Source organism: Mastigoproctus giganteus, chromosome 2, assembly GCF_048544385.1.
Source record: "Mastigoproctus giganteus isolate SK-2022 chromosome 2, ASM4854438v1, whole genome shotgun sequence".
In the NCBI taxonomy this organism is placed as follows: Eukaryota; Metazoa; Arthropoda; class Arachnida; order Uropygi; family Thelyphonidae; genus Mastigoproctus; species Mastigoproctus giganteus.
The window spans coordinates 251,524,154-251,548,414 of record NC_143576.1 but is presented as its reverse complement, the minus strand read 5'-3'; the positions used below and the strand labels follow the sequence as shown (position 1 = coordinate 251,548,414).

The 24,261-nt window shown below is 39.9% G+C and overlaps 1 protein-coding gene across 1 annotated transcript in view; it reads left to right on the top strand.

Moving 5' to 3' along the window:
- The window catches only part of LOC150090379 (A disintegrin and metalloproteinase with thrombospondin motifs 9-like), a 514,590-nt gene that overhangs the window by 481,953 nt on the left and 8,376 nt on the right, over positions 1-24,261 (top strand). Inside the window, exon 35 of the mRNA XM_090369090.1 lies at positions 9,197-9,297. Coding sequence (XP_090225216.1) covers positions 9,197-9,292 — 96 coding nt within the window. The 3' untranslated portion in view covers positions 9,293-9,297. The remainder of the gene's footprint in view (positions 1-9,196; positions 9,298-24,261) is intronic.

Sequence of the window (24,261 nt, the reverse complement as noted above, 5' to 3'; positions counted from 1 at the left end):
CACACAAATATACATATACAGCCACTCCCCAATTAAGAGTTGCATTCCACGGAACACTATGTAAGTCGAATTTTACGTAAGTCGGAATTTCCCTAAATAAGCATTTAGAGAAATTCTGCACTCGCAACTATGCGCACTGAATTTGATTGAAGCATAAAAGAAATGTTCAACGAACATGTAAATAGAATTATTCAATTTTTTATCTCATGTGCAGGAAAAATTACAAAAATGTATAAAATTACAAAAAGAGAGAAGAGACATGCATAATGTTGGCAAGTTTTACCTTTCGAGCATTGTTGATGTCATAGAGAAGTAAATGATAATTACTGATACATAATTATATTTTTCCAAAATATCATGTCAGTAATTTATATATATATATATTTTGCCGACCGGGCTAGCCGGGTAGGTAAAGTGCCTGCCTAGCAACCCAAAGGTCGCGGGTTCGATTCCCGCCTCAGGCTGGATATCACGATGGTGCTGAACCAACCGGTTGGTTGGATATCCCGGCCACGATACGCGAAGGAAGCAAGAAAAAACTGGTTCCTTCGTGTATTGATCACATCATACGAAATAAATAAATAAAAATATATTTTTTTTTCATTTCTGCAAATGGTGTTACTGTATTACCCTGTAGTAAGGAAAATACATGTGGCATATCCAATTTATGGTTGTTAAATGAGAAAATTGCTATATAAAAATTCACAAATTTTATTTATCAAGTAATATACTTAAGTTAAGATCATGCACCAGCTGATAAAAAAGGCCTATACTTGTTTCCCATTGCCAGCTGAAGTTGAGAAATTGGTTCCCATAAAGACTTGAGAGGAACCTTTTTTTAAGAACAGTGGCAGATTTAATCATTCTTGGATAAGGATGGCATGGTTCCCCTTCTGAAACTTTGGTTTTTCATTCCAAAACACAGGCAACCCTCAGATTGCTGACAAACTGAATGCATATTTTGCATCTACATTCACACAAGAGGAATTCTTTAGGGAAGTGGATGCCAGAAATTTATCAACCTCTGACAGGGAGCTAAATGATTTTGCAATAACTGAGAGGAAAGTGGAAAAGAGAAAGTGAAAATTGAAGTGAAACACAAGAAAAGCACCTGAGGTGGATGGAATCTATCCAGTTATATTAAGAGTGGCAGAGCAGGAAGTAAGCATACCCTTAGCTATAATTATGAGAGCATCCTTGGATTCAGGGAAGGTCCCCATGGACTGGAGAAGCACGAATGTATCCCCAATTCACAAAAAAGGATCAAAGGGCGACACGAGTAATCTGTCAGTTTAACTTCTCTTCCAAGGAAAATTATGGACTCACTGGTGAAAGACAGGGGTGGCCAACAAGTCGATCGCGATCTACCAGTCAATCACGGCTTTAATTTCAGTTGATCACGACGAATTTTAAATATATATTAAAAGTAGATTAGTCAAAATCTAAATATTATTATTATGCACCTCCATTGAACCACCTGACTACTCTTGTCGATGCACAGCCAAAATTTACCCAAAAGGATGATGAATAATTCCAATTTTTTGAATTACCACTGTATCTTCCACCAACAAGTGTTAACCAGCAAAAGATTAAATACTAAAAGTGTTATGGACATAGCTTTCAAAATCGTGAATTCCAACAGAAGACAAGGTTGACAGGGTTGTTAAGGACACTAATGACAGTACACTGCTGCAACAGGATCTAGAAAAGTTGAGCAGATGGGCTGAGAGGTGGCAAATGAAGGTTAACATTGACAAATGTAAAATACTACATATGGGAAGCAGCAACCCTAGAGTGACGTATCAACTCTGTGGTACTACACTGACAAAGTGTAAAGTGTATTTAGTGTCTAACGGCACCAGGGGTTTCCCCCATCTCCGCGTTGCTTTCATTGTGGGTGTACCAGTTCACTGGGAAGGCCACAGATTTAAAAGTGTATGGATATTATACATGTGTAGTGTTGTGTTCTGTTGTTCATCTGGCCGTTTAGCTGCTGGACTCCTACTGAGGCCCAACGTTGCCCACACTTGGCCCCATGGAGGCAGACCAGGTACACCAGTATTTTTAGATAAATACTCTGGCAGGTCCTGCCATCTAATTTCCTGAGATTTCAGTGGCTAGGACCTATATATATATATATATATATATAAAAAGGGGGGGGGGGGGATAAACACTTGAATCTAATTAGGCCGAAAGAGGTTGCAAGTGTTGTCGAGTTTGGCATTTAAAATTTTTACGTTGTGTGGGGCATTCGCTTTTCGCTGGCGATATAGGTAGAGTAGGGGGGAGAGATGGAAGGCTGGGGGAAAAAGACAGAAATATGGGGTCAATAGGGAAGGCGATATCAGTGGGGCATGCCCTTGCCCCACCAGAGGGAAAAGAGGGGGTGGTGGGGTGGGGAGGGGGCAGAAAGACCTTCCCTCACCCCACCAGGGATAGGGAGAGAAAGTGGGCTGGGCAAGGGAGCCCTGCCCAGTTCGCCATAGTGGCAATTTGCAGTGCCCTCCAGCAAGTGCAGTCTGATGATGACTCGTTGGTGGGGCATGGTCCTTTTCTAGGTGTGTGGTTTCATCCTGGGAGCGACGACATCCTGGCTGGAGCCACTCCCATTGGTTCCTAGGTTGATGCTGTTTCATTTATTCTGCTGCATATTATGCCGTTTATCCTTAGTATTTTGCTATCCTTTCCTCTGTGTTGATGTTTTATCAGTTTGCCTTTATTTATTATTTGTGGTCATCTATTCGTTGTGGATGGCTATTTCTGTTCGTCGTCTATTGAAGACGTCAAGTGCAAATTGGCTGAGGGCTTGTATTCATCTTCTGAATCCAGTAGATAGTACTCTTGATTTTTCGGCAAGTATTGAATCTCAGTTATAAGTCTACTTCTGTGTTCTTCGTAGCATTCACAGTCGTGCATAATATGCTGCCAGGTTTCAGGTTCTCCACAAGTGCATGTGGACTCTTCTATTATTCCGAGTGCGTTCAGTTTTTCTTTAAATGGGCCGTGGCCCGTCAGGAGGAAGGTTGTATTTAGCCCAGGATAGAACCACGAGGGGTCTTTTGGGTACATTTTTGCGACTATCGGTATGAAGCTTCTTGTAACTTGATCCTTTGGTGACATCTCCCATCTGTGCTGCCAAATATTCAACATGTGAGCCACTGTTCGTTGTTTCTCTGCCATCCGGCTGTTGGTTGGGTCCAAGGTAAAGTCATAGATGGAGGCAGGTATATCCTTGGACAGTAAATACATGAGTCCACATCTAGTCACCTTGAGGTCCAGCGGAAGAGCTCCTGCCAGGACCTGCAGAACATGGGTGCTCACCGTTTTGCATGCCCTAGTTATAGTTAGAAGTATGTTTCTTTGGATAGTGCCCAGCAGTCTTCTGTTGACCGCGGTTCCGGCCTTCCTGAACCAGATTGGCGATCCATAGGTGATCGCTGGGATGAATATTGTTTTATAATACAGGGACAGGGTCTTTCTGTTGAGTCCCCAGTCCCTGCGAGATACTCTTGCTACAAGTGCTGCATAGTTCCTTAGTTTCTCTCTCAAGTAGGTGAGGTGAGGTGTAAAGGACAGGTTTCCATCCAGGATAATACCTAGATACTTTATTTGCTTTGCTAGTTTAATGGTGGATCCCGCTATCTTTATTTGCGGTGGTCGTCTGATATTTAGAGAGCCTTTTAGTAATACTGAGTTTGTCTTGGTTGGTGAAATCATTAACATATGTGTTTTCGCCCAATTCTGTAACATTTGTAATGCTTGGTTTGCCTGTGTTTCAAGTCCCGTTCTGGAGTCCGCTTCCACCATTAAAATGAGATCATCAGCAAAGGCCTGACTGGCCACATTTCCCAGGTCCAGAGCCAAGAAGTCATCAAAAACCATGTTCCACATTAGTGGCCCCAGGACAGATCCCTGTGGGCAGCCCCTTCGGACGCTTTTAACAACTCTTTGGAAAGTTGTGACGATCTCAATTTTCCTGTCCAACAGATATGCCCGGACACTGTTATACAAGTTTTCTGGGAGTGCTGCTTTCCGGAATCTGCCAAGGACGCTGGGCCACCAGACGGTGTCGAAGGCCCCAGCAAAATCCACTGCTATTACCAGAAAATACTTCTTGTTACTTTGGGTTGCCTTGGTTATGAGGTTTTGGACTGCTTCAATGGTCGAGAAGCCCGGTTTGAATCCATATTGCCTGGGTGATTCCAGGTTGGCGGTTTTGTTATGGTTCATGATCCTTTTGTGGAGCAGCCTTTCATAGAGTTTGCTTAGGGTAGAGAGTAGGGCTATGGGGTGATATGAGGCCAGTTGGTCCGGAGGTTTTGTTGGGTTTTTTAAGATAAGTTTTAGGTGTGCAGTCTTCCAACTTGTCGGGAATTTCCCAGTTTCCAGGCATCGGTTGAGGAGATTAAGTATCAGGTTCGGTATATATTCCACGACTTTTTTGACCATCTCTACACTGACAGTGGTAGAGAACGAAAAGGACCTGGGGATAATTGTGCAGGCAGATGTGAAGTTTTCTGAGCAGTGCAGATGGTCTGTCTGCAAGAGTAGCTCATAATGTCTTGTCAATGATATACAGGAATTTTTCTAGCAGGGATAAGGAGGTGATTATCACCTTATATAAGGCAATTGTCAGGCCACACATTGAGTACTGTATACAGGTCTGGAGGCCCCATTTCAAGAAGGATGTAGAGCTGCTGGAACGAGTACAGAGAAGGGCAACAAGATTAGTGAATGGAACAAAGGGTTGCTCTTACGAAGCAAGGCTTACGTTTTGCAAATTACAGTGTCTGGAGACTAGGCACCAGCGAGGTGATCTGATAGAGGTGTATAAAGCCTTGAATGGTTTGAGCATGCTCAATGCTGATGGAATTCTTCCTCTTCCTCAGAATAATCATTTGAGAGGGGATAGATTCAAATTGAGAAAAGACAGATGTAGGATAGATGTGCAGAAGTTTGCCTTTAGCCAGTGGGTGGTTGGTTGGTGGAACAAACTTCCATCCTTTGTTGTGGAAGTTGATAGCCTAAATAAATTTAAGTCTGAGCTGGACAGGTACTTGGAACGAACAGAGGGGTGAAATGGGAATGGTTTTTTTTTTTTTTTTTTGGCTGATGCTGCATAAGCTTGCTTTCTTGCATCATATGCCTCTACTAATGCTAATAATTAAAATTTGTTTTTGTGTGTTTTGGTTTCTAAGACTGAGAATTAAACTCTGAAGAAGGAATCTAGTAATATTTTGTAGATCTACAAAAACTGAACGAGGCATTGCAAGATAATGAAACAGGAGTTTAGCATTAGCATTAGCATTAGTAGAGGCATATGATGCAAGAAAGCAAGCTTATTCAGCATCAGCCAAAAAAAAAGAAAAAAAAAAAAAAAACAACCACTACTCCCATTTCATCCCTCAATTCGTTCGAAATACCTGTCCAGCTGAGCCTTAAATTTGTTTAGGCTATCAACTTCAACAACAAGCGATGGAAGTCTATTCCACAAACCAACTGCCCGCTGGCTAAAGGCGAATTTCCGCACATCTATCCGACATCCGTCCTTCCTCAATTTGAATTTATGCCCTCTCAGGTGATTATTCTGAGCAAGAGGAAGAATTCCATCGGCATTGAGCATGCTCAAGCCATTCAAAGCCTTGTACACCTCTATCAGATCACCTCGGCGATGCCTAGTCTCCAGGCTCTGTAATTTGCAAAACTTAAGCCTTTCTTCGTAAGAGCAACCCTTTGTTCCATTCATTCACTAATCTTGTTGCCCTTCTCTGTACTCGTTCCAGGAGCTCTACATCCTTCTTGAAATGAGGCCTCCAGACCTGTATACAGTACTCAAGGTGTGGCCTGACCAATGCCTTATACAAGGGAATAATCACATCCCTGTCCCTGCTAGAAAAATTCCTGTATATCATTGACAAGACACCATGAGCTACTCTTGCAGCTCGTCTGCACTGCTCAGAGAACTTCATATCTGCCTGCACAATTACCCCCAGGTCCTTTTCATTCTCTACCACTGTCAGCGTAGTACCACAGAGTTGATACGTTGATCTGGGGTTACTGTTTCCCATATGTAGTACTTTACATTTGTCAATGTTAAACTTCATTTGCCACCTCTCAGCCCATCTGCTCAACCTTTCCAGATCCTGTTGCAGCAGCATAGTATCAGTAGTGTCCTTAACAACCCTGCCAACCTTTGTATCGTCTGCAAACTTGGACATTAAGCCTGATACACCATCATCAATATCATTTATAAATACAGAAAACAACAATGGACCCAACACTGAACCCTGAGGAACTCCACTAATAACATTAGTCCACGTTGAGCAGTGTCCATTGATTACCACTCTCTGTCTTCTGCCACTCAACCATCCCTTTATCCATAGCAGCAATTTGCCTCGAATGCCACACTTCTCCAATTTGTGCAGCAGTCTTCCATGCGCAACAGTATCAAAAGCCTTTCTAAGATCCAAATATATAATATCAAAGTTATTCCCTGCATCCAGTTCTTTTGTGACTACATCATAGTATCCAATCAAATTGGTCAGACAAGACCTGCCCTTAACAAACCCATGCTGTGTCTGAGCTATAACTGAATTCTTGTCCAGATGATCCTGCAGTGCTTCTTTAACCAGTGCCTCCATTAATTTTCCTGGAACCGAAGTTAAACTAACAGGTCTATAATTATTTGTGTCAGCCTTTGATCCTCCTTTGTGAATTGGGGTTACATTTGCACATCTCCAGTCCATGGGTACCTCTCCTGAGTCCAAGGAAGCTCTCATAATTATGGCTAGGGGTTTGCTTACTTCCTTTGCTGCCTCCTTTAATATAACTGGATAGATCCCATCCACCCCGGGTGCCTTTTTTATGTTTATCCTCAACAATTTCTCCTCCACTTTCCTCTCAGTTATTAGAAAATCATCTAGCTCACTGCCAATGTTTACTTCACCTACGACATTCCCCTTCCTGAATAACTCCTCATGTGTGAATGTAGATGCAAAATACTCGTTTAGATTGTTAGCCACCTGAGCTGGATCCTCAACTGTTGAACCATCAACATCCAGTGGACCAATCTGATTCATCCCTTTCCTTCTTGAGTTTAAATAGGTAAAGAACTCTTTTCTGTTTTTCTTTGCATCCTTTGCCAAGGATTTCTCATAATCTGCCTTTGCCTGCCTAATCTCCTTTGTGACTTGGTTACAGACCAACTTATATCTATCATAGGCTTCCACGTCACCCATTAATTTTTTTGTATCCCATGCATTTTTCTTCTCTGCCATATGTCTCATTAGTTCATCTGACAACCATTTAGGCCTGAACCTTGAACAATATTTCTTGGTTGGTATGTAAAGCCTGGTAGCTTCCAAGATTAGTTCCTTGAATGCTTCCCATTTTGAATTTGCTGTTGGTAACATCATCAGTTGGTCCCACTGTATAGAATTTAAATACTGTCTCAGACCAGCATAGTCTCCTTTACGAAAGCAAAAACCCTTCCCTTTACCTCTGATGGTAGTTACCTCCTTGAGTAAATCCCACTTCAGCACACTGTGATCACTGCCACCCAGTGGTTCATTTATCTGCAGATTCCTAATGCATGAAGAATCACTACTGATAATCAGATCAAGAGTATTACTCCCTCTAGTTGCCTCCCGAACATGCTGGTGTAGAAAACAATCATCCAATAAATCCACAAAAGCCTTGCTAGTGTGTGAGTGACCAACCCACAAATTCCAGTCAATATCTGGGAAATTAAAATCCCCCATTATAAGACTCTCTGATTTACTGGCCCACTCTGTTTCCCTGTACAGTATCTTATTATACTCATCAGAGTCATTAGGCCTATAGCACACTCCTACTCTCAATTTTGATTTACCTATGCTTATGTCACACCAAACTGACTCAACACTGCACTGTCCAGCGATGTCAACTGGCTTCACTTCCTTGGATTTTATGTGTTTTTTAACTAATAGCATAACCCCTCCTCCCTTCCTATCCTGTCTATCCTTTCTGTAGACGTTGTACTCCCCAAATTCCAGTTCTGCATTCCTTATATCTGTGTGACACCACGTCTCTGATATCCCAACAATATCTGCCTTTGATGTTTTGAGTAATACCTCAAATTCATCAAATTTATTTACTAAACTCCTAGCATTAGTGTACACGCAAGTATACATGCACCTGTTTCTATTCTTAGCTACCCTAACACAACCCATGTGTTTACTTGTACCGCAATGACTTCCAGCAGTCTCTGAAATATCCTGCATCTTGTTTTTCAGGCTTCTGCTCATTCCAATAGAAGCAGTGCAAGAATCTCTTTCACCTCTGCCCGTGGCTACTGTTAATCCATTAGTCTTTGTCTCCCCCCAAGCTAGCAGTTTTCCGACCCACCTAACACTGCCTCGATAGCATCAGCAAATATTCTTGCACCCTTTCTATTTAAGTGTATCCCATCCCTGTAGAAGCAATCTCTCCTGTTAACAAGTACAGTCCAGGCTGAAAAAAATTCTACCCCTTCAGCCTTGCACAATCTTTCCAGGGCCGAGTTTCAGAAGTGTTTCCAGTAATGGCAGAATGATTGGATAAGGTGTGTTATCTTTCAAACAGATTTAAGGGGATTTACTTAGAAGAAGATTTAAGTGAAACTTTCCTTTTTTTTTTTTTATTACAATCCAGAAGGTCTCACTTAAATCCCTTCAGAGTAAATCCCCCTCCCCTTTTTATTACAGTCCAGAAACGTTTGGACAGAACCTCAAAATAAGCCAGATAACCAGCTTTTTCCAAATTTTTATTCAAAAATTACAATAATGCGTCACAAAGAAGTGACAAATAACTGACAGTTATTATTGCTCAGATATTAATTTTTTGTTACAGAGCTATTTATAAAATTTGATTTGTGGAATTTCAGTCAAATGATTACACTTATTACGGTAATCAGATTAGGCTATGACATAAAATTAGTTTTGTATGTTTTAGATACAGACTGTGATAGTCCCAGGATTTTCTAAAAGTGGGGGGGGGGGCTAAAGCAATGTTCAGGGAACCATTAAGCTTTAATCATCATACATGATATGATGTTACAGCATTAAAACATCCTCATTATTTTGATCAGGGTGGGGCTATAACACCTTTAGCTACTACCTGGGACTATCACTGGATAAATATAATAACTCTATAATAATTTCATGTTGTAATTTTCAAGGGAGGACAAGTGATTCAAGGTAAATGTGGAGGTTACTGTGGAAAATGTGCACCAGATTCTGCAACTGGGTTAGTCCTTGACATAGCACCACCTTGACTCAGGTCAGTAAATGAATTATTTATTCAGAACTATAGCACAAGTTCTCATTGGTAAATTTTTGGCCAGATTGTGTGTACAGGAACTCCCCGACTTACGTAAGGGTTGCATTCCGCAGAATGCTACATAAGTCAGATTTTTATGTAAGTCAGAATTTCCCCCATGCTTGTGCAGCACTCGCAACTGTGCTTGCTGAATTAATTGAATCGAAAAATAAATGTTCAACAAACATGTAAATAGAATTATTTATTGTATTTATTCAATTTTATCTTATGCACAGGAAAATTATAAAAGCATGCAATTTAAAAAAATTTCAAAATTATAAAATTACAAAAAAAAAGAGAAGACAGGCATAACGTCAGTAAGTTTTACCTCTCGAGCATCATTGCCAGAATCGACGTCTTCAGCTGATAAGTATGCCACTGCAGAAGTTGAGGGCTGTGGAGATTTAGAAGAAGTCGGCCGCTCAACCTTACTAAAGAACATATCAATGGATGACTGTATGATGGCGCTTTTCTTTTCATCGTAGATTTCTTTGTAGCAAGTAAGCATATCATTCATCCCTCTCTTAACGTTTAAGAATCGTGTGCTGTCAAGATCCATCTTCTCGAACCTTGCCATTGCCAATGCAATTTCACGAAATGCCATTGCCATCTCTCTGGTGATGAAGTGTCTTGGCTCCTCATTTGGTTCATCTTGAGCTTCGTCGGCATTTTCTTCTTTCACTATCGCTGCCTGTAGTCGATAAGTTCTTCATTAGATAATTCATTTTCTTCCTCTAACTCCTCCATGTCTTTGGCATCACCCTCCAACTGAAATAGCTCTGCAACCTTTACAATCTTATCTGTAACCTCTTCATATGATTTGTTTTTTTCAAATCCTTCAAAGTCTTTTACATGCTGTGGGCATATTTTCTTCCATGCACCATTTTAAACAAATTTTAGTAATTTTCGCCTATGCCTTATTAATGTTTAAGTAATTTTTCTCATCGTCTGCTGCATACAATGCCTGAGCAAATGTTGTGCTTAATAGTATGCTTTTAAATTTGAAATAACACCCCGATCCAAAGGTTAGATAAGTGAAGTCATGTTTGGCAGTAGAAATGACTCACGTTCGAATTGAAATCATCTAGATGCATAGGATGTCCAGGAGCCTTATCTAATAGAAACAAAATCTTGAAAGGAATGTTGTTGTCTTTACAATATTTCTCAACCTCGGGAATGAAGCAGCATTTAAACCAATCCTCAAAGACAGATATTGTTATCCATGCTCTCTGGTTCGATCAGAAATGCAAGGGTAGCGTGGCTTTATCGATGCCCTTAAATGCATGAAGATTTCCAGAATGGTACCTAAGCAGTGGTTTTAATCTGTAATTTCCTGCTACATTAGCCCCAAGCAAGAGCGTGGCCCTATCTTTTGATGCTTTAAAACCTGGCATTGTATTTTCCTCTTTGGCAATGTATTTTTGATCCGGCATTTTTTTCCTATACAGAGCAGTCTTGTCAACATTAAAAATTTGCTGCGTTAAATAGCTGCCTTCATCAATAATTTTTTCCAACACATCACAAAATTTCTCTGCAGCTTCAGAATCGGCACTGGTGACTTGACTGCATACTTTAATGTTGTGGAAACCAGAGCGATGCTTAAACAACAGGTGGTTTAAACCTATTAAACCACCTGTTGCTTGCCATCAACTTGGGTTGGGTTTCACTGTATCTTTATAAATACTTGTAGCATCGGCAGAATCGGAAGCTGCAGAATCGGCACTGGCGACTTCACTGCATACTTTAACGTTGTGGAAACCAGAGCGATGCTTGAACCTATTAAACCGCCCATTGCTTGCCATGAACCTGGGTTGGGGTTCACCGTACTTATCCTTAATATCTTTATAAATACTTGTTGCTTTTGCTTGAATGCTCATTAGACTCAGGGACACTCGCTTCTGAATCTGATTTTCCATCTTCGATATAGCACCTGAATGCTGTTTTGTGACCACTGTTGATCTTAAGTGCATTGATCCTTTGACATGTACTTTTATACGTGCACTGTCCTTTAAAATAGTATTCACTGTTGAAGCAGCGAGACATAATTCCGTGCAATAGATGACAAATTTTGTACTGCTTCGTACTTCTTAATTAATCACCTTCATTTCTAAATCAATTTTGTTTTGTTTAGTTTCCTAACACTGCCAGCACTTGCACTTTCTGTTGGTCGCTTTCCCTTCATCATTGTAATAATAAGTAAATAGGAATGAAGAGAAGTTTCTGAAAATTTGTTTTTTATATGATTGATGATTTCAGTGAAGGGGAACACATTTCACCATAATAGCATAAAAACCCACAATTGCAGTTATCGGTATTATTGCAAATGCAATAAGATCGAGTTTACTACCCATTTATAATTAGATGCACTAACAGAAAAGCCAATAAACCAGAAACTACTAATTGTTTTTTTGTCGTGACCTCCTGAAACATGCTTTAGAAAAATAACACAAAGGCATTCAAAATTGATTCTTATAACAGGAACGTATGATAACGATGAAAGGGTAGTGCAATTTTCATTCTAAATATGACTTTTTAGAGAGATAAATAGCTTAGTAATATAGCAAAATTTTCAACTTCCAAGAACTTGGAACAAATTACAAAAAAAAACAAAAAAACAATGTGTTATTGGGTCCACATTACAATATTTTTACGATACCTTCATTTATTCCTATGGGATGCAAAATACGTTTCCATGATTTTTTTTAAGTTTGCACCGGCCGGCAAAAACTTATGTAAAGTCGAATTTCTGTAAGTAGAGTATTACGTAGGTTGGGGGTTCCTGTATTTCATATGAACTTATTGATAGTTCTATCACTCTGTAATATAATACTGTACTCTTACTTTTTATTATAATATGCAGTATACTTAAATTCTACTATCCATATAAAGCAGAGAATAATGTTTACATTAATGTGTACTTTTACAAGAATATTTGCTGATGCTATCGAGCAGTGTCAAGTGGGTCAGAAAATTGCTAGATTGGGAGGATTCACAGATAAAAGATTAACAGTAACCGCAGTCAGAGGCAAAAGTGATTCTTGCAGTGCTATTGTAATCAGCAGCAGCCAAGAGAGCAAGTTGCTGGGGAGTTCAAGAGCTGCTGGGAGTTATTGCGGTACAAGTAAACACATGGGTTGTGTTAGGGTAAATAAGAGTAAGAACAATTGCATGTACACTAATGCTAGAAGTATAGTAAATAAACTTGATGAATTTGAAGTGCTGATCAAGACATCAAAGGCAGATATTGTTTGGATATCAGAGTCAGTGGTGTCACACAGATATAAGCAGTGCAGAATTGGAATTTGGGGAGTACAATGTGTACAGAAAGGATAGACAGGGGAGGAAGGGAAGAGGGATTATGCTGTTAGTTAAGAAACTCATAAAATCTAAGGAAGTGCATCCAGTTGACACAGGTGGGGAGTGCAATGTTGAGTCTGTTTGGTATGACATACACACTGGGAAAGGGAAAATGAGAGGAGTAAGTTATAGGCCTAATGACTCTGATGAGTACAATGAACAGTTTTGCAGAGAAATAGAATGGGCCAGTAAATCAGAATGTCTCGTAATGGGGGATTTTAACTTTCCAGATATTGACTGGAACTTGTGGGTTGGTCACTCACATGATAGCAAGGCTTTTGTGGATTTATTGGAGGATTGTTTTCAGCAACATGTTCGAGGGGCAACCAGAGAGAGTAACACCCGTTGATCTGATTATCAGCAGTGATTATTCATACATTAAGAATTTGCAGATAAAATAACCACTGGGTGACAGTGATCACAGGGTACTGATGTGGGATTTACTTAAAGATGTAACTACCATCAAGGGTAAAGGAAAGGGTTTTTGTTTTTGTAAAGGTGACTACAGTGGTCTCAGACAGTTTTTAAATTCTGTACAGTGGGATCAACTGATGATGTTACCAACTGTGAATTCTAAATGGGAAGCCTTCAGGAACTTAATCTTGGAGGATTCTAGGCTTTTCATACCAACTAAGAAATACTGTTCAAGGTTCAGGCTATAATGGATGTCAGATGAATTAATGAGGCTCATGGCAGAGAAGAAAAATGCATGGGATGCATATAAATTATCAGGCTACACAGAAGCCTATGGCAGATTATTATTTTTTATTATTATTAGTCATATGGTGCAAGGAAGCTTGAGTCTTATGCTGCACCAGCCAAAAAAAAAATCTCAGTCACCCTGAAAGAGAGAAGTAGAGGGAATCACTAGAGAAGAATGATGATGTCCAGCTCAGGACCCTGGGTGTGCCAAACCCATACTCACCAGATGTGAGCCCCTGAGGTTAAATATAACCTAGTCTGTAATCAAGTCACAAAGCAAGTTAGGCAGACAAAGGCAGATTACGAGAAATCTTTGGCAAAGGACGAAAAGAAAAACAGCAAAGAGTTCTTTACTTATGTGAACTAAAGAAGGAAGGGGATGAATCAGATTGGTCCACTTAACATAGATGGTTCGACTATTGATGATCCTGCTCAAGTAGCTGATAAACTGAATGAGTATTTTGCATTTACATTCACACACGAGGAGTTATTCAAGGAGGGGAATGCCAGAAGTTTATCAAACTCTAACAGTGAGCTAAGTGATTTTGTAATAACTGAGAGCAAAGTGGAGGAGAAATTGTTGAAGTTAAACATAAAAAAGGCACCTGGGGCAGATGGAATTTATCCAGTTATAAATAAGGAGGCAACAAGGGAAGTAAGCAAACCCTTAGCCATAATTATGAGAGCATCCTTAGAGTCAGGGGAAGTTCCCATTGACTGGAGGTGTGCAAATGTATCCCCAGTTCACAAAGGGGGGTTCAAAGGGTGACAAAAATAATTATAGACCTGTTAGTTTAACTTCTATTCTGTGGAAAATAATGGAGTCACTGGTTAAAGAGGTGATACCGGATCACCTAGACAAGACAGCAGTAATAGCTCAGACACAGCATGGGTTTGTTTAGGGGAAGTCTTGGCTGACCAATTTGATTGCATACTACAATGTGGTCACAAAGAAACTGGATGCAAAAGCTTTTGATACTGTTGTGCATGGATGACTGCTGTACAAATTGGAGCAGTATGGCATTAAGGCCAAGTTACTGTAATGGATAAAGGGATGGTTGAGTGGGAGACTGCAGAGAGTGGTAATAAATGGACACTGCTCTACGTGGACTAATGTTTTTAGCGGAGTCTTCCAGGGTTCGGTGCTGGGCCCATTGTTGTTGTGTATTTATCAATGATATTGATGAAGGTATATCAGGCTTAATGTCCAAGTTTGCAGATGATACAAAAGTTGGTAGGGTTGTTGATGACAATAAAGACAGTATGCTACTGCAACAGGATCTAGAAAAGTTAGGCAGATGAGCTGAGTAGTGGCAACTGAAGTTTAACATTGACAAATGCAAAGTACTGCATATGGATAGCAGTAACTCAAGAGAAACGTATCAACTGTGTGGTACTTTACTCAGGGAGTTGGAGAATGAAAAAGACCTAGGGGTAATTGTGCAGTCAGATACAAAGTTCTCTGAGTAGTGCAGACAGGCTGTCAGAGCAGGTCATCGAGTTTTGTCAATGATATATAGGAATTTTGCTAGCAGAGACAAGGAGATGTTTATCCCTTGGTATAAGGCAATGGTCAGGTCACATGTTGAATACTGTACCCAGGTCTGGAGGCCTCATTTTAGGAAGGATGTAGAGTTGCTAGAACGAGTACAGAGAAGGGAAACAAGATTGGTGAGAGGAATAAAGAGGTGCGTTTATGAAGAAAGTTCTGCCAGTTGCAGCATCTGGAGACCAGGCACCTGCGAGGTGATCTGATCGAGGTTTCACCTTAGCCACGTATCAACTTGGAAGTTCATACTTCCAAGTTGATACGTTGATACAAGCCTTAGAACTCTCTCCAGAGCCCTCTACATAGAAATACTTTAATTTTAACAACCCTGTACTTCTCAAGACTAGTCTGATCTTTGGTTTCTCCACAAAAAAGTTGACATATAGCTGATATCTACTATACTACACAAATAGGCAACAAAAGTGAAAAACAGGTGTCTAATAATGGGGATTTTAACTTCCCAGGTATTGACTGGAACTTGTGGGGTGGTCATTTGCACTTTACCAAGACTTTTGTGGATTTATTGGATGACTGTTTTTTGCAGCAGCATGTTTTTGCATCAGCAAGGCAACTAGAGAGAGTAATACTCTTGATCTGGTTATCAGTAGTGATATTCATGCATTTAGAATTTGTAGATAAAGGAATCACTGGGATGGCAGTGATCACAGTGTACTGATGCGGGATTTACTTAAAGATATTACTACCATCAGGGATAAAGGGAAGGGTTTTTGCTTTCATAAAGGTGACTACAGTGGTCTCAGACAGTTTTTAAATTCTATACAGTGGGACCAACTAATGATGCTACCAACAGCAAATTATACATGGGAAGTATTCAAAGAATTATTTTTGGAAGCTACTAGTCTTTTCATACCAACTAAGAAATATTGTTGAAGATTAGACCTAAATGAATGTCAGAAGAACTAATTAGATTCGTGGCAGAGAAGAAAAATGCATGAGATGCATATGATAGATATAAGCTGGTCTGTAATCAAGTCACAAATGAGGTTAGGCAGGTGAAGGTAGATTACAAGAAATCTTTGAAAAAAGATGCAAAGAGCTCTTTACTTATGTAAACTCTAGAAGGAAGTGGATGATTTGGATTGGTCAACTTGATATCGATGATTCAACTGTTGATGATCCCATTGAGATAGCTGACAAATTGAATGAGTATTTTGCCTCTACATTCACATGTGAGGAATTCTGTAGGGAAGTGGAGGACAGAAACTTATTAAACTCTAATAGGGAGCAAAAATTGTTGAAGTTAAACATAAGAAACACCTGGGGTGGATGGGATCTATCCACTTATATTAAAGGAGGCAGCAAAGGAAGTAAGCATGCCCTTAGCCATAATTATGAGAGCTTTCTTGGACTCAGGAGAGGTCCCCATGGCCTGGAGTTGTGCAAATGTGTCTCCAATTCACAAAGGGAGATCAAAGTGGTTAAAAGTAATTACAGACCTGTTAGTTTAACTTCTGTTCCTGGGAAATTAATGGAGGGACTGATTAATGAAGCACTGCAGTTATAGTTCAGACACAGCATGGGTTTGTTAAGGGGAAGTCTTGTCTGACCAGTTTGATTGGAATTGGATTTGACTGGATGCAAAACAATAATTTTGATATTATATACTTAGATTATAGGAAATATTTTGACACCATTGCACATGGAAGACCACTGTACAAATTGGAGCAATGTGGAATTAGGGGAAATTGCTGCTATGGATAATGGACACTGCTCTTTGTGGAGACTAATGTTATTAGTGGAATCTGCCAGGGTTTGGTGTTGGGTCCATTGTGGTTTTCTGTATTTATTAATGATATTGATGAAGGCCTATCAGGCTTAATGTCCGAGTTTGCAGATATGAATTTTGGCAGGGTTGCTAATGACAATAATGACAGTATCCTACTGCAACAGGATCTAAAAAAGCTGGCGAGAAGGGCTGAGAAACTCTAGTTCAACATTGACAAATGCAAAGTACTGCATATGTGTAGAAGTAACCCCAGAGAAATGTACAAACTGTATGGTACTACAGTCAATGTGGTTGATAATAAAAAAGACCTGGGGGTAATTGTGCTGTCAGACATGTAGTTTTCTAAGCAGTGCAGACAGGCTGCAAGTGTAGCTCATGGTGTCTTGTCATTGATATTCAGGAATTTTGCTAGTAGGGAAAAGGTGATTATCCCTTTGTATAAGGCAATGGCCAAGCCATGCTTTAAGTACTGTATACAGTTCTGGAAGCTTCATTTTAGGAAGCATGTGGAGTTGCTGGACCGAGTACAGAGAAGGGCAACAAGATTGCTGACTGGAACAAAGGGTTGTTCTTAAGAAGAAAGGCTTAAGTTCTGCAAATTGCAATGTCTTGAGACTAGTCACCTGTGAAGTGATTTGATTGAGGTATATAATATGAAGGTTGGCAGGGTTGTTAATGACAATAATGACAGCATGCTACTGCAACAGGATCTAGAAAAGTTGGGCAGATGGACTGAGAGGTGGCAACTGAAGTTTAACATTGACAAATGCAGAGTATTGCATATGGGTAGCAGTAACCCTAGAGTAACATATGAACTGTGTCCTACTACTGTCACAGTGGTAGATAATAAAAAAGACCTGGGGGTTATTGTGCAGTCAGGTATGAAGTTTTCTGAGTAGTGCAGACAGTCTGCAAGAGTAGCTCATGGGGTCTTCTCAATTATATACAGTAATTTTGCTACCAGGGATAAGGATGTGATTATCCCCTTGTAGAAGGCATTGATCAGGCCACATCTTGAGTACTGCATACAGGTCTGGAGGCTGATTTTAGGAAGGATATAGAACTACTGGAATGAGTACAAAGAAGGGCAACAAGATTGGTGAGGAGAACAAAGGGTTGCTCTTACCAAGAATGACCTGAGTTCTGCAAATTGCAGTATATAGAGACTAGGCACCTGCAAGGTGATCTGATTGAGGTATATAAGGCTTTGAATGGTTTGAGCAAGCTCAGTGCTAATGGGATGATTCTTCTTGCTCAGATTGCACATAGGAGGGTGCATCAATTCAAGTTGAGAAAAGACAGTTGTAGAATCGATGTGCAGAAATTTGCCTTTAGCCAGTGCGTAGTTGATTGCTGGAACAAACTTACATCGATTGTTGTGGAAGTTTGATAGCTTAAATAAATTCAAGGAAAAAATGGACAAATTTTTGGAGCAAATGGATGGTCGATTTTTTTTTTTTTTTTTTTTTTGCTGATGCTGTATGCACTTGCTTTCTTTCATCATATGCCTCTACTAATGCTAATGCAACTGATATTAGTAGTTTTTGTTATTATATTCCCATTATAGTGATCATTAAAGCCCACCAACCATAACCGTTTTTAATGCAGAGTGAATATGTTCTCTGTTTGCATACTTGAATTTATGAAGTTACATCAGCAGCTGCGAGAGCAATAGTTTTGTGGTAAACTGTATATTGAAGGTTTCAGAAAAAGGATCTCATATAATGGAGTCATTATATGAGATCCATGGTGTGAGATCCCACAGTCCCCCCATTCACATGGAGATCCCATCTGACTTGTTGGAGACAGCATAGTGGCCAATGTTCTCTTACAGATTATATGAGATTCAGTCTAAAGCCTATTGTCATTATGGTCTCATCTCCTTAGAATGTGGAGCTTGTTTCCATCCCTGTAACATCAGGGATGAAAACCAAATCAGGGTAAAGAACCTTTACCCTGATTTGGTTTGGGGGTGCCTCATATTAAATGGCTGTACTGATCTGTACATCTTTCAGGAAGGCATCCTGACTGCTCAGAAGTATTGCATATGGGTAGCAGTAACCCCAGAGTCACGTATGAACTGGATGCTACTACAGTCACAGTATAAACTAACCATGTTGAGCCTCAAGATTCCAATGGACCCATGGCAGTATAATGGTTGTACTGCTTTTCACTGATTTCAGGAGGCTCTAATGTTGGTTCTAATTAAATCAGGACTGGAAGAATTCTAAATGCCTCTTTCATCAGGGCTGTAGTTACCCAATCATAAGTGGAAAGAGATTGTTCTACACTTGAAAATTTATCATGAGAAATTCAGTTTGAAGTGACCATTGCAATGAACTGTCTTCTTTTTGGAATCTGTTTGCAATTAGACATTTCTTTTTTTTGAGAAGTGCATTTATTTGGAATTTTTTTTTGTTTTTATGTGTTTTCTCAAGGGAAGTGCATAATTCTTGAGGTGCGTGTGTGGACAAATGTATTTGATCAGTGTATTGAGTAGGGTTGCTGACCTGTCAAGTGTAATTACAATGGAATAAATTAAGAACACCTGCAAAGTAAAAGCAGATTACCTGAAAATAAATAATAAAATTAAGATTAACATGAAAGTAATAAAATGATACTTAATGCTGTAAGTCCTAAGATTTTAACTTCGTCTTCATGGGGTCGGCAGCCAAAACCGATGGAACCACAGGAATAAGCAAGGTCTATTTCTGTTATAATGCATATGTATGGAACATATACATCATAGCCGACCTGACAGAGACAAAAAAGGAAGGAATAACAAGAATATAAAAGTAAAATGCTCGCATTTTACTTTTATTTATTTATTTTCAAATTATATTCTTGTTATTCCTTCCTTTTTTGTCTCTGTCAGAAGAACAGGTCGGCTTTGAGAGTACAATAGGGTTCAACCCCCTGACTGCTAAATACAGTCAGTCAATCTGCACATGGCAGATTATGGTCCATTCCCTCAGTATGATTTGCTGAGGAGGCCTCCATCCTGCAGTGGATTGACAATGGCTGCATATTTATTTTTTATTTTATATATGTGTACATATATCGAACACACTAATCCGAATAGTCATCTCCAAGCCACATACCTAGATAGTGAAATCGTAATTGAAGAAAATAGTGTTCACCCTGCATTGTGACAAACAAGACCACTTCAAATTTCAAGCTATTAAACTTACTAACTGGGAAACAAATTTAACCAAACAGGTACATTTTAATGTAATTAGAACCCAAACTAACAGAATAATTGGAGTGAATAACATTTAGAGTGAATCGATGCATGAAATGGGAGGATTTTTTTTGCCTGATGCTGCATAAGCTTGTTTCTTGCATCATATACCTCAGATATTTTTTTTTTATTTTTTTTTTATGAAAACCCCAAACACGAAAGGTATTAGAACCTGTAATACTTAGGACCATGCTTGGGTTGGAGGTTAAGAAGACAAAAGAAGATATTTGTTGACATTAGATTTGAACTTCTGTAGACTGTAATTTCCAGAAAATACGTATGAAGGAAGGTTGTTCCAGAAAACGGCAGTTGAATGAATAAACGAGGAAGATGAAAAGTTGGTTCTGTGAGTTTGAAGTTGGACAGTAAATGGATGTTGACTGGTGGCAGCACGTGTTAGGACTGTTTTGAAAGAGAGAGCGGGAATTATAGAAGTCAGTTCAGAAGAACAGTGCCCATGGAAGTATCTGCAGAAGAGGCATGCAGCAGAAACCGTATGTCTATGAGACATACGGTTTCATAACAGTCTCTGCGAGTGCAGAGACTGTTAGAGAGGAGTCATTAATTAACTTAACTGTCCTCTTCTGAATGGAATCTAGAAGCCAGGGAGAGGTTTGGGGGGCACTACCCCAGATGTGGGAACAATATTCCATGGTAGGGCAGATTTGTAGAGAGTGAACAGCTGGAAGAAAAGTAACGCCTAGAGCGAAAGAGAAAACCAAGTTTTTTAGATGCAGAGGAAGCAATATTTGTAATGTGCTTGTGCAAAGAGAGATTAGAAGTCGGAGTAATCACCAAAAGAGATACCATTTTGCCTAGCAATTGGAGTGTCACCAAAGATAAGCATAGGAGCAGAAGAATCCTTTTTGCAAGATATAAGACAAGACTGAGTTTTAGAAGGGTTGAAATCAACTAAGTTGTCTTTGCCCCACTGGCTAATTACCTGGAGATCAGCATTTAAGGAATTGGTAGCAGATATTCGAGAAGTTGAAGCTGATTGAGCATTGCAAGGTTTTTCAAAATGGAAAGTGGAATGCAATGTGCTATCATCGTCAAAACTATGGATAGGATTTCCAGTCAATGGAAGAAGGTCATTAATATACAAGAGGAAAAGAGTGACCTGGGGGGAAAGAACTGAACTTTGGGGGATACCAGCATTAGTAAAAAGTTAGAAGACAGTGAGCCCTCTGCCATCACCCTCAGTGAGCAATCAGAGAGAAAACTGGATAACCAATTACAAAAAACAGTTGGCAAACCATAAGATGGAAGCTTGTTTAGAAGACCTTTATGCCAAACATGATCAAAAGCCTTTGAGATGTCAAGAGCAACTGCATGTGTTTCACCAAACTTTTCCATTGAATTTGTCCATAAATGGGTAACATAAGCCAGAATATCACAAGCGGATTGACACTGACGGAATCCATACTGGTAATCATTGATCAGATGGAAGGTTATATTATATTATATTATATTATATTATTATTATTAGCCATATAGTGCAAGGAAGCCTGAGGCTTATGCTGCACAGCGAAACAAAAAAAAATTCTGAATTACCCTGAGAGAGAGAGAGAGAGAGAGAGAGAGAGAGAGAGAGAGAATGAAAGTCATAGAAGGGAAGGGAATCACCAAGAAAGAGGAATGATGATATCCAGCTCAGGACCCTGGTTGTGCCAAGCCCTTACTCACTAGATGTGAGCCCTGGGGTTGTTTCTAGGTAGTTTAAGAGTTGGCATTTAATTGAATTCTCCATTACTTTAGAAAGAGTAGAAGTAATTGCAATGGGACGATAATTGAATGGGAGGGATTTGTCACCCTTTTTAGGAACTGGCTGGATATGAGCAAATTTCTGAGCAGAAGGAAAAACACCTTTGGAATAAGAAAGTGAAAAAAAGGTGTCAAAGAACAGGAGTAAGTCCAGGAGCACAGGTTTTGAGAAGAACAATTGGAGAAATACCATCAGGACCTGGAGCTTTCTTAGCATCAAGATTCATCAAAATCCTTCTGACATTCTTTTGACGGAAGACCACAGGAGGCATTGGATGGAGCCTGTTAGGAATGGTGGGAGGTGTTTTACCAAGATCATTAATACATGAGTTAGAAATAAAATGAGATGCTAGCAGGTCAGCTTTATCCTTGGCTTAAGTGACAACAGAACTATCTGGTTTTGACAGAGGTGGGAAAAGTTGGGGCCAATAGCTTTCATTAGACCCGAATGCTAGGCTACCATTAGGGCAAGAAGCAAGTTTTCTACTCTTAGCCTGTTCAAAATCTAGTTTAACTGATTAATAACTGCTTTACAATTGTTGCAAGCTTTGGTGTAGGCAGAAAATGAAACTAAAGAATTGGAAACAAGCCAATTACAATATGCACCGTTCTTCTCTTGAACAGCCTTAGCACATTTATTGGAAAACCAAAGTTTAGATAAAGGACATGATTTTAAAGTAGAATGTGGAATAAAGGATTCCATTCCTACAAGAATAATTTCACTAACATGATCTGAGCAAACATTCACATCTGAAGTTTTGAAATAGTAATCTAACAAAGGAAAATAAGAAAAGTAATCTTGCAGGTCATTCCATTTTGCATTCTTGTAATGCCAAACAACATGAGGTTGGGAATAGCCATGAGATAAAGGCTTCATTGGAGAAGAGACAATCACCAAGTTGTGATCTGAGGTGCCTAAAGAACCATTCGCTTCGACCGTATACTTGGAAGGGTTGTTTGTGAGAAAAAGAACAAGCGTGTTGGCTGTATGGTTAGAATTGTCCAGTATTCTTGTAGGTAAATGAACAATCTGTGCAAGGTTATTAGTAATTGCAAAAGCCTCAGCATCTCGCGGGCTGAGTCAGTGCGTCTAGAAAATGGAAGCTAGGTGGAGTTGTGAACATTAAAATCACCAAGGAAAATTACCTCACTGTTAGGAAAGTTGGACTGGAGAAAGTGAAATTGCAAAGAGAGGAAGTAAAAGAGCTCCAAGTGATTAGTGCAGTTGGGAGTATGGTAGAGACAACAGATGAATTTGACACAATGAGGCAGAGAGACAGATTTTAAGCCAGAGAAGATCGAAAAGAGGAGATTCCAAATTACCAAGTCTCTGACAGGGAATATCAAAAAGGACATATGCACAAGTCCCACCTTTGAGGTGAAAGAAATCAATAGCATTAGTAGAGGCATATGATGCAAGCAAGCAAGCTTATGCAGCATCAGCCAAAAAAAAACCAATCCCATTTCACCCCTCCGTTCATTCGAAATACCTGTCCAGCTGAGCCTTAAATTTATTTAGGCTATCAACTTCAGTTATAGCTCGAACACAGCATGGTTTTGTTAAGGGGAAGTCTTGGCTGACCAATTTGATTGGATACTATGATTCAGACACGGAAGAACTGGATGCAGGGAATAACTTTGATATTATATGCTTGGATCTTGGAGGGGCTTTTGATACTGTTGCACATGGAAGACTGCTGCACAAATTGGAGCAGTGTGGCATTGGAGGCAAATTGATGTTATGGATAAAGGGGTGGTTGAGGGGCCGACCGGGCTAGCCGGGTGGGTAAAGTGCCCGCCTAGCAACCCAAAGGTCGCGGGTTCGAATCCCGCCTCTGGCTTGGATCAAAGTACTGCAAAAACCTTGGGAGGTGCATTATGGCCACAGAAGCCGATGCTCCAACAACTACCAAAAAAAAAAAGTGGTTGAGGGGGAGAAGGCAGAGAGTGGTAATCAGTGGACACTGCTCATCGTGGACTAATGTTATTAGTGGAGTCCCTCAAGGTTCAGTGTTGGGTCCATTGTTGTTTTCTGTATTTAATAATTTTATTATTTTCTGTATTTATAAATAATAATACAATGATGGTATATCAAGCTTAATGTCCAAGTTTGCAGATGATACAAAGGTTGGCAGGGTTGTTAAGAACACTACGGACGCTATGCTGCTGCAACAGGATCTGGAAAGGTTGAGCAGATGGGCTGAGAGGTGGCAAATGAAGTTTAACATTGACAAATGTAAAGTACTACATATGGGAAACAGCAACCCGAGAGCAGCGTACCAACTCTGTGATACTACACTGACAGTGGTAGAGAATGAAACGGACCTGGGGGGGGGGGGTGATGGTGCAGGCAGATATGAAGTTCTCTGAACAGTGCAGACGGGCTGCAAGAGTAGCTCATGGTGTCTTATCAATGATATAAAGGAATTTTTCTAGCAGGGAAAAGGAGGTGATTATTCCCTTGTATAAGGCAATGGTCAGGCCACACCTTGAGTACTGTATACAGGTCTGGAGGCCTCATTTCAAAAGGATATAGAGCTGCTGGAACGAGTACAGAGAAGGGCA